General features: G+C 48.0%; 2 protein-coding genes across 2 annotated transcripts; one reads left to right on the top strand and one right to left on the bottom strand.

Annotated features, from left to right (window-relative positions):
• Nucleotides 1-77: 77 nt before the first annotated feature.
• LOC122371199 (integrin beta-PS-like) lies at nt 78-4,140 on the top strand (the record flags this gene model as incomplete). Its single annotated transcript, XM_043347347.1, has 6 exons — nt 78-247; nt 521-706; nt 1,010-1,222; nt 1,515-1,678; nt 3,103-3,221; nt 3,598-4,140. Coding segments are annotated over 6 exons (1,107 nt in total), but the record flags the coding sequence as incomplete, so codon positions are not given.
• Nucleotides 4,141-4,848: 708 nt separating this feature from the next.
• LOC122371185 (major facilitator superfamily domain-containing protein 6-A-like) lies at nt 4,849-14,110 on the bottom strand. Its single transcript, XM_043347327.1, has 7 exons — nt 13,265-14,110; nt 12,887-13,014; nt 11,363-11,489; nt 8,840-8,984; nt 8,403-8,554; nt 7,218-7,382; nt 4,849-6,214 (listed from the first exon to the last, which is right to left on the bottom strand). The coding sequence occupies exons 1-7, from the start codon at nt 13,854-13,856 to the stop codon at nt 6,111-6,113; spliced, it is 1,413 nt and encodes a 470-aa protein (XP_043203262.1). The 5' UTR covers nt 13,857-14,110; the 3' UTR covers nt 4,849-6,110.
• Nucleotides 14,111-14,303: the final 193 nt, after the last annotated feature.

The following is a 14,303-nucleotide window of genomic DNA, read 5'->3' as shown; positions in this document are numbered from 1 at the left end:
CTGTCTTCTGCAGAGCTGAACGATTTCCATGTAATCAGGCAGTGATTCACGCCTGTCCCGATCGCCCCTGTCATCAGAACCACACTATCCACCTGAAGGACGTTCTGACCTCCGAGACAGTGCGATTGGATGTAGAGATCGTCTGTGAATGCGACTGCGAGCGACCCGAGCTCGTGCAGACCAACAGCCCCAAGTGCAGCGGCGTGGGCGCACTGCAGTGCGGCGTCTGCGACTGCCCCGATGGAAGGTGAGGTGATGGGCACTGCGACGCACTAGCGGGGTATTTCATTCCTGCTGCTCTAACTCGAACGCAACATTTTTGTACCCAACGAACACACCTGACTCTAAATCAAGAACTGCTTGTCTGTTGTCCGTTGACCATAACTCTCCTCTACAAAAGTATTGGATTGGGTCTTGAGACCCTTCAGCTAACCCTTAAGGTTCGGTTACTGGCTGTGGGTCGCCGCTGACGACCAGTGTGGGGTCTCTCAATACGCCCTGAATGTCTGCGACCCCGCAGGGCCGGCTGGAGCTGCGAGTGCTCCGAGACTCTGAGCGGACAGTCGTGCCTGCCTGACAACTCGACCAGCGGACCCGAGTGTTCCGGACGCGGCGAGTGCGTCTGCGGCAAGTGCGAGTGCCACGCGGGCAGCACGTTCAACATCACGGGCCAGTTCTGCCAGTGCGACAGCAGACTATGCGACAGGTTGGTATCAGAGGGTTAATGCTGGAAGACAGAGAACTAGTTCGTGAGATGATGTTTTTTCGTACTCCAGCGTAGATGGGTAGCCATACGGCTTCCACAGAGAACTAGTTCAGAAGCCTGCCCTACTTCGTTTTTATAAATTGCAACAAATAACTGAATCAGACTCTCAATTTTCAAAGTCAACAGATACTTATGCTCTCGTCTAGCCGAGTTTACGAAAAAAATAACGCGTCCGAATATGGGAGCGTTAAGGTAACATGATTGCGAAGTCCTAAACAGGGTCAATCTGATCTTTGACCTCAGGGCTCCGAACGGCCTCATCTGCGGCGGCGAGCAGCACGGTCGGTGCGAGTGCAACCAGTGCGTCTGCCGCCCCGGCTGGACGGGAGACGACTGCTACTGCAGCAACGACACGCGCAACTGTGTGCCGCCCGGCTCCAGCACCGACCTCGTGTGCAACGGCAAGGGCGACTGCGTGTGCGGCCGCTGTCACTGTGTCAGCACTGACGAGGGCAGGTAACGGGGGACGGGGACAGGCAACGAGAGACGGAAACATGTGACGAGGGATGAAGGCAGGTAAAGATGGACGAAGGCAAGCAACGAGAGATGAGGGTGGGTTCTGGACAGCGTATGCTGGTCACATGTTGCAAAGCAGCGCCCTCAGCAGCCTGCATGCGCACGGTTGAGTCGACCCATCCAGCTCACCGTATTCAGACCGGTTTGCAGTCAGACACACTCAGCGCCGGCTGCTGCGGACCAGTCTCCTCCGTGTGTTCGCTCAGCATCTCGCCCTGTCCTCACCGCTCAGGTACGCCGGCCTGTTCTGCGAGGACTGTCCGACGTGCCGTGGTCTGTGCCGCACCTATCAGCCGTGCGTCGAATGTCGGCTGCACACCAAGGCCGGCACTGGCCACAACTGCTCCAGCTGCCCCGAGACCGACACGCACGAGATCACCCTCACGGACCGGCTGGGTAAGAGAGCCAGGCCGAAGCTGATCTGTAAGGAGTTGGCTGTATGTTTATTTATTTATCTATTCATTTTTATTTATTTATTTATTGAAATAAACATCCACGGGTATGGCACCCAATAACGGATGTATCACAAACATAAAACTTAAACAAATGTTATGCAAACATAGTAAAAAACAAGACGAACTAAAAACTTCTTCTTTTCAAACTTACTGTTTTTCTTTTCTCTATCCTGTCTGTCTGTCTGACTCTCTCTCTCTCTCTCTCTCTCTCTCTCTCTCTCTCTCTCTCTCTCTCTCTCTCTCTCTCTCTCTCTCTCTCTCGCTCTCGCTCTCGCTCTCGCTCTCGCTCTCGCTCTCGCTCTCTCTCTCTCTCTCTCTCTCTCTCTCTCTCTCTCTCTCTCTCTCTCTCTCTCTCTCTCTCTCTCTCTCTCTCTCTCTCTCTCTCTCTCTCTCTCTCTCTCTCTCTCTCTCTCTCTCTCTCCTTATCAGTTACCTCCTTCGTGGACGGTGGATGTAATCTACTTTTCAATCTTTTGAGGAGAATCGTGATTGCACGTTATTGGCCGTCGTAAGTGCTTTTAAAAACTTTGGTAATAAAACTACATGATGATATTAGCTTCCATCAAGCCTCTGCCGAGCACAATAACTGAAAATTAACTTTTGCTTGTCCAATACCTGTCTAGTGTCTAAGGGCGGGCTGCCGTTCTGTCAGCACGTCGTCCGTCGAGCACAGGCGAGACGTTGAAACAGTTGGCGACACATCCCTCGTTTTGTGCTAGCTATTGCAGATCTCAAACCACTATATAATCGCCTCCATATGTCATCCGCGCGTGGTTGTCCATGAGCGCGTGTGTGACGTGCTAGCTCAGTCAAAGCCGCCCCATAGTAGCGCTGCGGCACACCGGAACGTACTCCATAGTAACCACACCTGCCCCGTCGAACCCACGCCTGCTCCGTCGTGGATCGATCACCGACGCATCGGCTCAGCTCGACAGCGGGAGCGGCAAAAGCCTCTCGCCGGTTCATGGAAGTGCAATCGTACCGCATTATCTAAGTTGCAAAGCGTCTTTAACTTTTCCGGCCACTTATCTGTGGCCTGGGCTGGGCACCATGCATACTCGTAGGTCAGACGCAGGGCTCTAAAGAGATTGGTTTGATTTTAAGGCTTTGTTCGCCAGTCTAATAAGCATAGGGGCCTGCGGATAAGTAAATGTTAGGCCCTTTCGCCTGGAGAGGTGTTTAGAATCATCGAATGAAGATGGCGTTTTTGTTTTCTTTCGTACTTTGAGAAGCGATCGAAGAGGAACGGTGGCGAAGTTTGAGGACGAATTCAGTCCATTGAACGGGAACGAGGACTTTATGGCTATTCTACCAGATATGTACTAAATTTGATCAGAAGGTGACGTCATGTTTATCTTGTTTCAGCTTCGCCTGAAGATGGCACCATGTGCCGATTCCAGGATGCACTGGATGGATGCTTCTACCAGTTCCAATACTACTCGGACGAACGTGGTATCACCGTTATCAACGTTATTAAATCCAAGGTACAAACGGGATTATTTTTATGCAACCGCCTTCAGAACAGGCGTTAGTCAGTAACAGTTGGGTATGATCTCAATTTCTCAAAAGCACCTCATTTATTATTGCAATGACTTAAAGTACAAATTGAAGCTGATAGTTTACATGATTTTACAGAGGATAAAAATAAGAAAAGGCTTAGCAACAAAACATCGTAACTATGCATACTTACGTAAGATTTTTGCGCTTAGGACGCTCCACAGCCTCTCTAATTCTAGTCTGTAATTCGGATGAGTGGCTCGGTGCCTGTGGCTGGTTCGCTCCATGTGTCCAGTCGGCCGTAACTCGGCCAGCCCGGCCCACTCCATGTTCTTCCCGTAACTGTCCGAACCTGCTCCCCAGGAGTGCTACGAGGTGGATGTGCTGGCTATCGTGCTCAGCACGGTCGGATCGGTGGTGGCCATCGGCGTCATCACACTGCTGCTGTGGCGCCTCTACACCTACCTAGCCGACCGGCGCGAGTACGCCAAGTTCGAGCTCGAGGTCAAGGCGATGAACGAGGCTGACTCGGGCATGGAAAATGAGCTCTACCGTAACCCGGTCACCAGGTACAGGGTGCCCGAGGGCGTGATGGCCAAACTGGAGGAGGAGGATTGAGGCCTCCGACACAGATTGTGGCGCGGCCAGTAGTGAGGCGAGGAGCGGCGACAGGCGGCTGGTGACGACTGGTGTGCCGTGACTGTACTTGGACCCACAGTGTTAGAGACACTCAGTATTTAACAACTGAACAGGGAGATGAAGACCAGAATGACAACTCGCAGGGAAAAAAGAAACGGAAGCTAACGAACTGGAGCTAGAAGAGATAGCTGACTGTGAATGAAAAGATTGGCATGTGTGGCTCAAATGAATGATTATGTAGACCAAAATACATGCAAAGATAATCGACTTGGTCCATCTTGGCGGTCATTTTGTAGAAGTTGGGAAACACGGACTTGTAGTGCCTTATCTCTTCATGGATTTGTAGTGTCTTACCATGTCCGTCTATTCGTATGATGCTATGTGGCGTCGAGCTACGACACTTTGTTGTTAAATGCAGTTTGTTTGCTGAACTTTCCATTATGTTGCTGCTTAGATACATAAACATCTTTGTCGCAATCTCGTCGCTTGCTAACTAGTAGTTCTTTCTGACAATACAGCGCTGCTTTTACCATACAAAATATGCGTTTTACTTTGGCAACAGTTGTTAACGCATTTTTAGACTTAATCGCATGATATCACTTCACATTGTATAGCTGGCCAATAGTTCAATAGCTTTATCATTTGTCCAGGCTTTCAAGACACGCAATTATACTCGTCAAAGCGCTGGAAGGCTGCAGGCCATCTGCACTCCGGCTCCGACTAAATCCTATCCCAGCAACACCAGAGTTTCTAAGTGACCCCTTGCGACTTCCATTTCATGGTTCGTTTTCTATCCCCTACAGAAGCTGTTATTTGTTGCGATTACTAAGGGAATACAGCATGAAGCATTTTATATAATTTGAAAAATTCAAACATTTTCTTTCAAAATTAACCGGGCTATGACTAGAACTATACTTCATGCTTGTTTTTTTTTTGTCACGCTCTTTACACTTGATGGGTGAATGGAACATCAACAGGAAGTTCAAAAGTCTTTATTAAACAGGTCTAAACAAATGGTTAAACAAAACAGATGGCCAAAGGCACTAATGTAGCGCCATGATCACCGGGAGCAGTGTCCACAGGCATGTACGTATCAATTACTAAACAGTGCACACTGCACAGCACTCATTAAACAAGTCTCCAAATACCCAGCGACGATAATTGCATTTATGACTTTCGCAGATATTCATCGAGACACTTTAATCTCAATAGCAGCCTAGCATGCATACAATGTCATTGAACTTATTCACATTTCATCCACGCATTTATAATGAAGCTTCACTAGTAACACCACTAATTAGATAAACGTGGTGCCGTTCATAAAACACGCATTTTGCATACCATCGTCACCCCAAATGTTCTCGATTTCTGCCGTGTACAAGCTAAGCCGTTGAATGCTCACTAGGCAAGGTCCCGCGGTTGGGAAGAACACATATCGCATCAAAATAATCACATAAAAACAGTAAACGGGTGGGCCGTTCCATTGCGGAGGCATGAACAGTGAACATCATTCTGGGCCATGTGAGCCATTAGAATAATTCGAACACAGTAAAACGTCTGCATTTTGATGCTGCCATGGCCCATGAGACAAAAAACTTTAAGAAAAAGTGACGAACATTATCATACTAGGTTATTCAATTCTATGTTTCACGTCACGAAGACGACATTCGTTATTGACGCCCATATTGGTCCCGCTTATTCATGATAAACTATTCATAAATTTCCTTATACAGCATACAGTACAAAGAGGTCAATTGGATACCAACTTTTCGGTATACCGATGCATGCCAATCCGATACCAACTTGGTAATTGGTACCTACTTCAATCCTGTTTTTGATATTTTGTTGGTAGGTATCATGAAGCTTTGCTAACGTATAAGAGGCTGTGAATTTGGTAAAAAGTTGGTATTTCCTTGGTATTCCCAAGTTGGTTCGGTTTCGGTATATTTCCGTGGTTTTGGTTAATATTTGGTTTGGTATTGGTATCCTCATTTTTGTAATAGGTCATCACTAATACAGTACCTCTTCTACATAATGGTCAGCATTTCTATTAGAGACATCTAAGGAAAAAACTAAAACATATTCATAACACTGCCCAAAACAATAAATCGAGCATCTAAATCAACTACCTATTGATAAATACAGCCCCTTCGGTTAGTAATTCCATTGATATCTTAACATCAACTCAACCATTCTCAGCGCGGTTCATCGCCGCCAGACGCCACTCACAGATCCACCTAGAGTTTGGTGGATTCGACACGGGCTCCGTCCTCACTTTGAACGATTGTAGTGAGTGTTGCCGTGCTAGTGCCCGTGGGAAGCGTCTCCTCTACCGCTGCTCCTGTCGAAGGAATAAACTCAAATCGGCAGATAAAAAATACACATAAGTACAATATGTATACGGCTAAATAGTGAACGAATGAGAAATAATCAGATAAGTAAAACAATAATTAAAGTCTTTGTCAGTAATGTCAATGGCATTACACCCCAGGTAAATTACTTCAGCACTGTTAGTTCGTCAAAAAGTTGCACTCATTTTGTTGGAATCCTGGCTAAATAATACCAGTATAACGCCTTTTGGGGCGACTAACGGAGCGAGCGAGAGGGTGAGCCTTGCACGTGCGAAATTTCGAGGGGGTACCTCCAGCTGACTTGTGCACGGCACCCTACTAACCGGTCTCTAGCGATGTGCCAAATTTGAGCATAATCGGCCCAGCCGTTCTCGAGATCTGGAAGCGGCACACTGCACGTGCGCACGTGCAAAATGGGTCCCAACTGACTTTTGCACGGCACCCTACTAACCGGTCCCTAGCCATGTGCCAAATTTGAGCGCCATCGGTCCAGCCGTTCTCGAGATCTGGAATCGACCCCTGCACGTGCGCACGTGCAGCAGCACCCCAACTCCGGCACATGGATATGCATTGCCTAGTGGGTGCCTACCTTCATGCCAACTTTCAGCGCAATCGGCCAAGTAGTTACCGAGATATTGCAACAATTACAAAAGTGACACCTCTTCGTTTTGCACGTGGCACGCGCATAAGGGGTCACCCACATGCATCGAGGATAGTCCAATACTTGGTAGAAGGAATGAAGCTACCGTACACAAATTACCGCATGTAAATCGGTCAAGTGGTTGCTGAGATATAAGCGTCGCAGAATCGTGACCACGGCCGGCCGGCCGGCCGGCCGCTCATACTCAGAAATTTCCGTTATTCTACGTAAGACTCCGCTCGCTTCGCTCGCTCCGTAACCAAAATGCATATTCAATACCCACTGTGGATTCTGTGCTTTACATGGCTAATGAAAGCACTCATTAACTGTTCCGATTGGGACTCCCGACTGACCTTCGGCCTTCTCGCGGCGTTTGATGTGTCCGTGCAGGCAGCAGTAGTAGACGACCGCGTAGAGGATGCCGGCAACGCCGCTGGCAACTCCGATGACGCGGTAGGTGAACTCCATGCCGTAGGAAGCCATCAGATAGCCGCCCACGAAGCTGCCCAGACCATGGCCTGCCGCACGGATAGACCACATGTTACTGAGTGATTAGTTACCTACTCTACTCCACAAAGCCATGAATAGCTCGGTAGCTAAGTTTTCAGTATTTAAATAGCTTGAAACTATCGCTTGAAAATCATAGCACATACATAGATGGGCGATGCTCATATATGCAGCGTACGTACATTAGGCCGCAGGACCTTGGGGCAGTGTTAGGTTGTTCCGGCGAACGGCGTTCCGTCGTGCCGGACCATGACGAGACCGGTGACCGGTGTCAGGTCGCGCCAGTTCGAGCCAATGAAATACAATTGCAAGATGGTGGAGAAATTATGCAAACAGAGCTAGCTCATGGAGGCAACGCCGTTGCTAATTCTTTCCGGGAGCGGAAACCTATATGGCAACATCGAAGGCGCCTCACAGATAGAATGCTTTGATGAGAAGTCTCAGTACCAAATACTAAGCCTCCAGTGTACAAGAATGAAGAAACGCCAATTCTAGACAATCTTGCATGCCCCGTAGCCGTGCTGAATCTTGTGTTCACACGGAGGGGATTTGGAACATCGGGCAACGCCCAAAGCTTTTTGGACCTGAGTGTTCTAGCCTCCGCATCGAAAGACGCTAGAGGTTATAGAGAAAGCTTGAGACTATCCTTTTCCCATGATCGGCTTAGCATTTTCTCTTATGGAATACGTGTGAGGCTCGTTCGAAAAAGATGAATTTCGCATGGGAATCCAATGGTAGATAGTATTTTTAGCACCGATTTGGTCTAGTGCTACCAACTTTTACTGGCTTCCCCTGGTTAGAACGTTCCATGGCAACTCAAGAACGCTGCCGGCCCTTATAGAGTAAGCAGTGCTTTGAGCTGCCTATCGCCACCGCATCGTTTAGACAAATTACCGTGGCTCACGGCTGAGCTGAAAGGATCATCCTTTTAACAGTTTTAAGCATCAGAAAACAGCATTAGCGATATTTTCGATATGTTACCATTACCAACACTCCTTTACTAGTACTAACCTCATATATGTGAGTCTCACCGGCATTGTAGTGGAGCATCCCCGAGAGTCCGGTCATCGTGGCGAGCAGGCCGGGAGGCGCCAGCTGCGCCGTGTAGGTGGCAGCGCTGTTCCACATCAGGTGCACAGTGACCACCTCCAGCAGCTCGAACGGAAAACACAGCCAGGGCACCCTGTATAAAAAAAACAAAACGAAAAATCGGTAGGGAATCGAATGACGGTGCATGGCTACAGGGGCAAAACTGTCTGAACAGGTCGACCGTTAATCGTACGGTAATCATAAATCACAGGTCACGAATGCTGAAGTGACGTCTGTGATTAAACAATGGATTGTGCCTTGAAAGCGGTAAATATGGGCTAACTAATCCAGCATGTTTGGTATAATATAGGTGCACATTTTTAGAATGAAGTCAAGGCTATAGAACTCCATGCAGTCTTAAACACGCCTTCGTCCTCACTTGATGAGCGAGTAGCCGACGTAGCGGACCGCGTAGCCGAAGAAGGCCATGATGAGCACGTTGACGTGCCCGATCTTCCTGGTGATGGCGTCAGACCACCAGTTGAACGGCATCGAGGCCAGGCCGGCCACAGTCATCGTCAGGCCTGCGGGTAGGCTGGGGTCTGAACGACGGGCAACGCCACACCGCTTTTGCCACTCGACTGTTAACCCGGCCGGGCCCGGGGGTAATCCCAACCACCGCAGCCCGAGGGGCGTTTTTCGCCCCCCCCCCCCTGTCTAAATCCGTAAATAAGGGAGCTACGCAAACACAAGTGATGCGAAACGAAAGGTCCTTATGAGACGATTCTAAAGCACCCAAATTTTTTACCTCAGGTCAGAGATCAAGGTCAAAGGCAAAAACCGGCACATGTGTAGGGATCTCAAAATAAGCGTTCTAGAGGACGGCAGGATGCATAGAACCGGCAAAATTGTGTGTCAAACGAAAGAAAAGAATCTGAGGATTCCAAAAATGTGTTCAATATCAAAGATCAAGGCCAAGGTCATGCTGAAAATTGACCTCAAACTTTGCACTTTTTCGTACATCTTGCGTGCTAACTTCCAAGACGTTTTGAAATGTTTTGAGGCTTATCAGGTCCCTATTTGTGGTTTCATCTTACAATACAAGGCTGCTCTAAGGTCAAGGTCACAGAAAAGTAGTCCTTGCTAGAGGCTATTTCACTGATTTAAACAGCTTGGGGTCGTTGATCTGACCTCTGACCTCAGGTCACCAAAACTATTTTTCCATTTTTCTCTAGATCAAACGTTACACAACCGTGCTCGTAATTTGTCTTTATCTCTGAAACTATTTTCAGCAGCCATTTGAAGTTCGCGTCTGTGACGCCGAAGTTTGCCGTGCAGGATACTAGAAAAATCAACCTTGTGACGTCATCAATGGGGCTAGGTCTAAATTTTTTACATCAAAAGATGTCAAATTGATGGGAGAAAAGGTACTGAAAGTTTCGCTTTCCTATCCCTAAGCTTTCGAGAGCTATCGCAAATATTCGCCAGGGGGGACGAAAAACGCCCCCCCCCCCGGGCCCGCCAGGGTTAACCCGGCCGGGCCCGGGGGGTAATCCCAACCACCGCAGCCCGGGGGGGGGCGTTTTTCGCCCCCCTGTCTAACTCCGTAAATAAGGGAGCTACGGAAACAAAAGCGATACCAAACGAAAGGTCCTTACGAGACGATTCTAAAGCACCTAAAATTTTTGACCTCAGGTCAATTTTCAAGGTCAGAGGTCAAGGTCAAAGGCAAAAACCGGCACATGTGTAGTGATCTCAAAGTAAGCCTTCTAGAGGACGGCAGGCGGCATCAAACCGACAAAATTGGGTGTCAAACGAAAGAAGAGAATCTGAGGATTCCGAAAATGTGCTCAAAATCAAAGGTCAAGGTCAAGGTCACGCTCAAAATTGATCTCAAACTTGGCACTTTTTCGCACATCTTGTGTGCTAACTTTCAAGATGTTTAAAAATGTTTTGAGGCTTATCAGTTCCCTATTTGTGGTTCCTCTTACGATACAAGGCTGCTCAAAGGTCAAGGTCACTGAAGAGTATCCCTGCTAGAGGCTATTTCACTAATTCAAGTCAGTAATAATAAATAAGACAATTTTGCCATCCGGAAGCTCTAAATGAAGGCTTAGAGGAAAATAGATGCCAGATTCGTGATCAACGGGTACAAATCCATCATAAACGACCTTTCATGTGTCAAGGTCAACCAGAGGTCATTCGAGGTCACATGAGGTCAACATAAAACTTGACCTTTTCCGAACAAAATATATATCATTCGACGCGGCTTGACAAGGCGAATGCGATGGTACCACTGCCGTAGCTCTAGGACCATTTTTGTCGAAGTTATTTTCGAAAAACTAAAACCACATTTCGGGGTCGTTGACCTGACCCCTGACCTCAGGTCACCAAAACTATTTTTCTCTAGGTCAAACGCTACACAACCGTGCTCGTAATTTGTCTTTATCTCTAAAACTCTATTTTTAGCAGCTATTTAAAGTTTGCGTCTGTGACGCCGAAGTTTGCCGTGCAGGGGTCTAGAAAAATGAACCTTGTGACGTCATCAAGGGGGCTAGGTCCAATTTTTTTACTTCAGAAGATGTCAAATTGATAGGAGAAAAGGTACTGAAAGTTTCGTTTTCCTATCCCTAAGCGTTCGGGAGCTATCCCAAATATTCGCCAGGGAGGGCGAAAAACGCCCCCCCCCCCGGGCCCGCGAGGGTTAACTGGTGAGGTGCACAGCTAATCGCACCGACTGTCCCTCGAGGGGAACAACAGTTCAGGCATATGTTTTGACTCATATAATCATACAGGAATATAACTCATATCCTTACAGAAAATAGAAATATAAGTTATGTTCGTACAAAAAAGTGAAGTGGTTTGGTGTCTGGTGATAAAATAAAATAAATCGTGCTCGTGCAAAATAATATCTCATAAATTCTTGTATGAACGGACAGAAATAGCACTGAAAATATCTTACCAAGCATATAGGTTGGTGCGTTGAGCTCCTTGAGGAAAATGAAAAGAAAACTTTCCAAAAATCCCCACATGACGCCCAGAAATAAGACGACAAACAGAAAAACCACCGTTTCAGGGCGTTTGAAAATCTGAAAACAGAAAAAAACGCTGAAATTGAAACTAATACTTCATTGCAATCTACAGGCCGAGTTTTTAAACATAGGGTAAGGGCGGGTAAGAGTACGCGGGCGATAAGAGTACGCATCAGCTGTTTCGGTTGCTTAGCAACGCGGGTTTGTCGAGTTCATAAAGTGACATGAAGCCGCCAGTGCGTGCATGTCACCAACGGAACGTGGGCGTTGAGCGGCGACGCTGTTGAGTTTAAGGCGATGAATATTATTTTCGAGCGTTATGATATTATTATGATATGGTACAATAATTTTGATACTTGGCAATTGAGATAAGGTACATTTCCGTGATTGTTGTGGGAAACTTGTGAGGTTATCTGGGGAACTACCGTACAGTGCAATATTCTGTTTGCGAAGTTTTGCACAACATTTCGGGGTTGTTTTGTGCGCGAATTGCATGTACGGTAAAAGGACGCACTGTTCAGGAGGGTAAGAGTACGCAGAATTATACATTAAATCGAATATACAGAAATATAGAATTATTAATCTATCGCTCAATGACGTTTGTTTAGTAGGTATATCATCAATGGAGCACTGTGATGCAGATGCGTACCCGGAATTCTTCCAAATACGAGTTATTCTCCTTTTTGATTGTGCATTTTTTTTTAAGAAACACACGACATGATTATTTCCTGATTTATAGACTTGAAAGATTTATTTTATGTTTTTCTTTTTTGGATACTAGAATTAACTTAAATGCCTTCTGAGTTTGAAGTTAAGCATTTGGACAGTGCAAGCTGCATAGGTGTGTGTTCATATGCTTGCGTACTCCACCCGCCTGGCGTGCGTACTCTTACACACCCCATATGGTAAGAGTACGCAAGTGCAACGGTTCAGAAAATGTCAGTTTTAGACCACTTCCATTTACGCTGAAGGATCGTTGCCCCATGGTTGATGGCTAATTCAATGAACTTTAATATTCCCTATTTGCGATTTCTTTCCTTCAAATATTAAACAAATGAGAGCAAGAAATCCACTAAGTGCGTACTCTTATACGACTTCACCCTACATTGAGTCACGCGAGCACATTACTGTTTATTAATTACTTGCTATCGATTACGCATTTGCCATCGGATCTGTCGTATTTTTATCGAGAAAAAGAAAATGACCCGAAACACTAACCGATTTATCATTTACTGTGGTTGAAATAGGAAAAAGTCATGTCTAGACAAGCCGACTGCTACTCTCCTCCGGAAGGGACTTACAAGGGAGCTATAATTCTCACCCTTACAGGCACACTAATATGTGCACTCGGAGAGAAGAAATACCCCGACCTGTGCCCCCTGAATCTCCGGCCTCTCCCAACTCAGACTCAGACCTTTGCCCCCTGAATGACCTCTCCCATTTCGGACTCTGACCTGCGCCAGATGTTGGAAATGCGGTTTCTCCGGCAGTGCGACGCGTAACCGGGAGGCGAACACGGTGATCAAAGCAATCAATCCACAGACGTCCGTCACAAAGAAGGCTGGGCTGTAATTGGTCGGGCCTGAAATCAGAAAATAAATATAATACACAAGATGAAAATGTAAGACAGCTGCGGTTCAACGGTACTCCTAACTAAGTCAAAAGTGTCCCTTTAGCCGTTAAATACGAGTAATCCGAAGAAAGTATTACGTTGTCGGCAAGTGGTCAAAGCCGCGCGGCTATTCTCTTTGTCTTAGGTAATAAATGATGAACGCTCTCTAAATACGGATACGACGCATGTTCTCAGCAGGAGTCAGGACACCGTCTCTCACCGTCACCACTGAAGACGTCGATGAGCAGCCCGGCCAGCGGCGGCATGATGACGGTGGCCAGGATGGCGGTGACCCGCTGCCGGCCGAAGTTCTGGCCCGGCTCCTTGTGCCTCTTGACCAGCGCCAGGTTGGTGGCGTCCAGCAGCGTGAACGTCGGCTTCAGGAAGAAGGTGGCCGCCACTCGCAACCAGAAGTAGATCCAGAACGTGGTCCGGTTCGAGACGGGCAGCCCGCTGGCCGGCGCGCAGTCCAGCCAGCAGCTCGACGGGCAGCTGAACTCGCCGTGGTGCAGCTGCAGCTGCACGTCGCCGTCGACCAGCGACGCCGGCAGCTGGCAGCCGTCCGAGCCCAGCGGCAGCTGCAGCACGGCCGTGGGCGTGGCTTCGCGGCACGGGCCGTCGGCCGGGCAGAGCAGCAGGCCGGCGCCGCCCGTCGTGTCGGCCGCGTCACACACCAGGGTGCAGTGCAGCGTGCGCGTCAGGTTGCCGCAGGGCGGCGGCGGCCAGTCGGCACACTCCAGCCGGCTGCCGTTGCTCGAGGCGGCCAGCGCCTCCGGCGTGGTGTGAGGGCTAGCCGGGATGTAGAAGAGCATGTGGTGCAGCAGGCAGTGCACCACCAGACAGCCGATGTACAGCTCGCGGATCCGGCCGGTCCGGTCTGCCAGCAGGCCTGCCGCCGACCACCGACCGGGGCGGACCGTCAGCCGACTCGATAGAATTGAATTCAACGTTCATGCATTTGGGGCAACTATTGATGAACAGATTTATTAGGCAGGTGGAATAGCTGTTTGCATGAACAAGGCCCATGGTTCCACGGAATATATAACCTGACTGATTAAATTGGTGTACCGGATATGTCGTATTTTAATTAACTATGGATGTTGTATTGATTTCTCAATAGGGGTAACATACAAAGCAGCTTCCATGACATTGGTGCCCTACTTCAACAAAACCAGTATGCATAATGCATATTGCATATTGCATAGTACCAAGTACATAGGTACCCAGCTCGATGATCATGCATCATGCACGCATTGCAA

The sequence above is a fragment of the Amphibalanus amphitrite genome, unplaced genomic scaffold, assembly GCF_019059575.1.
Source record: "Amphibalanus amphitrite isolate SeventyFive unplaced genomic scaffold, NRLGWU_Aamphi_draft 001214F_arrow, whole genome shotgun sequence".
In the NCBI taxonomy this organism is placed as follows: Eukaryota; Metazoa; Arthropoda; class Thecostraca; order Balanomorpha; family Balanidae; genus Amphibalanus; species Amphibalanus amphitrite.
Note: the sequence above shows the minus strand (reverse complement) of the source record. Positions and strands in the feature narration are given on the sequence as shown.

Coding starts and splice junctions, on each gene's coding strand:
- LOC122371185 (XM_043347327.1), bottom strand. CDS start 13,856: ATGCTCTTCTACATCCCGGCTAGCCCTCACACCACGCCGGAGGCGCTG. Junction 11,490..12,886: donor ATTTCCAACATCTGGCGCAG/GTCAGAGTCCGA, acceptor TTCTGTTTTCAG/ATTTTCAAACGCCCTGAAAC. Junction 6,215..7,217: donor ACGCCGCGAGAAGGCCGAAG/GTCAGTCGGGAG, acceptor TTCCTTCGACAG/GAGCAGCGGTAGAGGAGACG.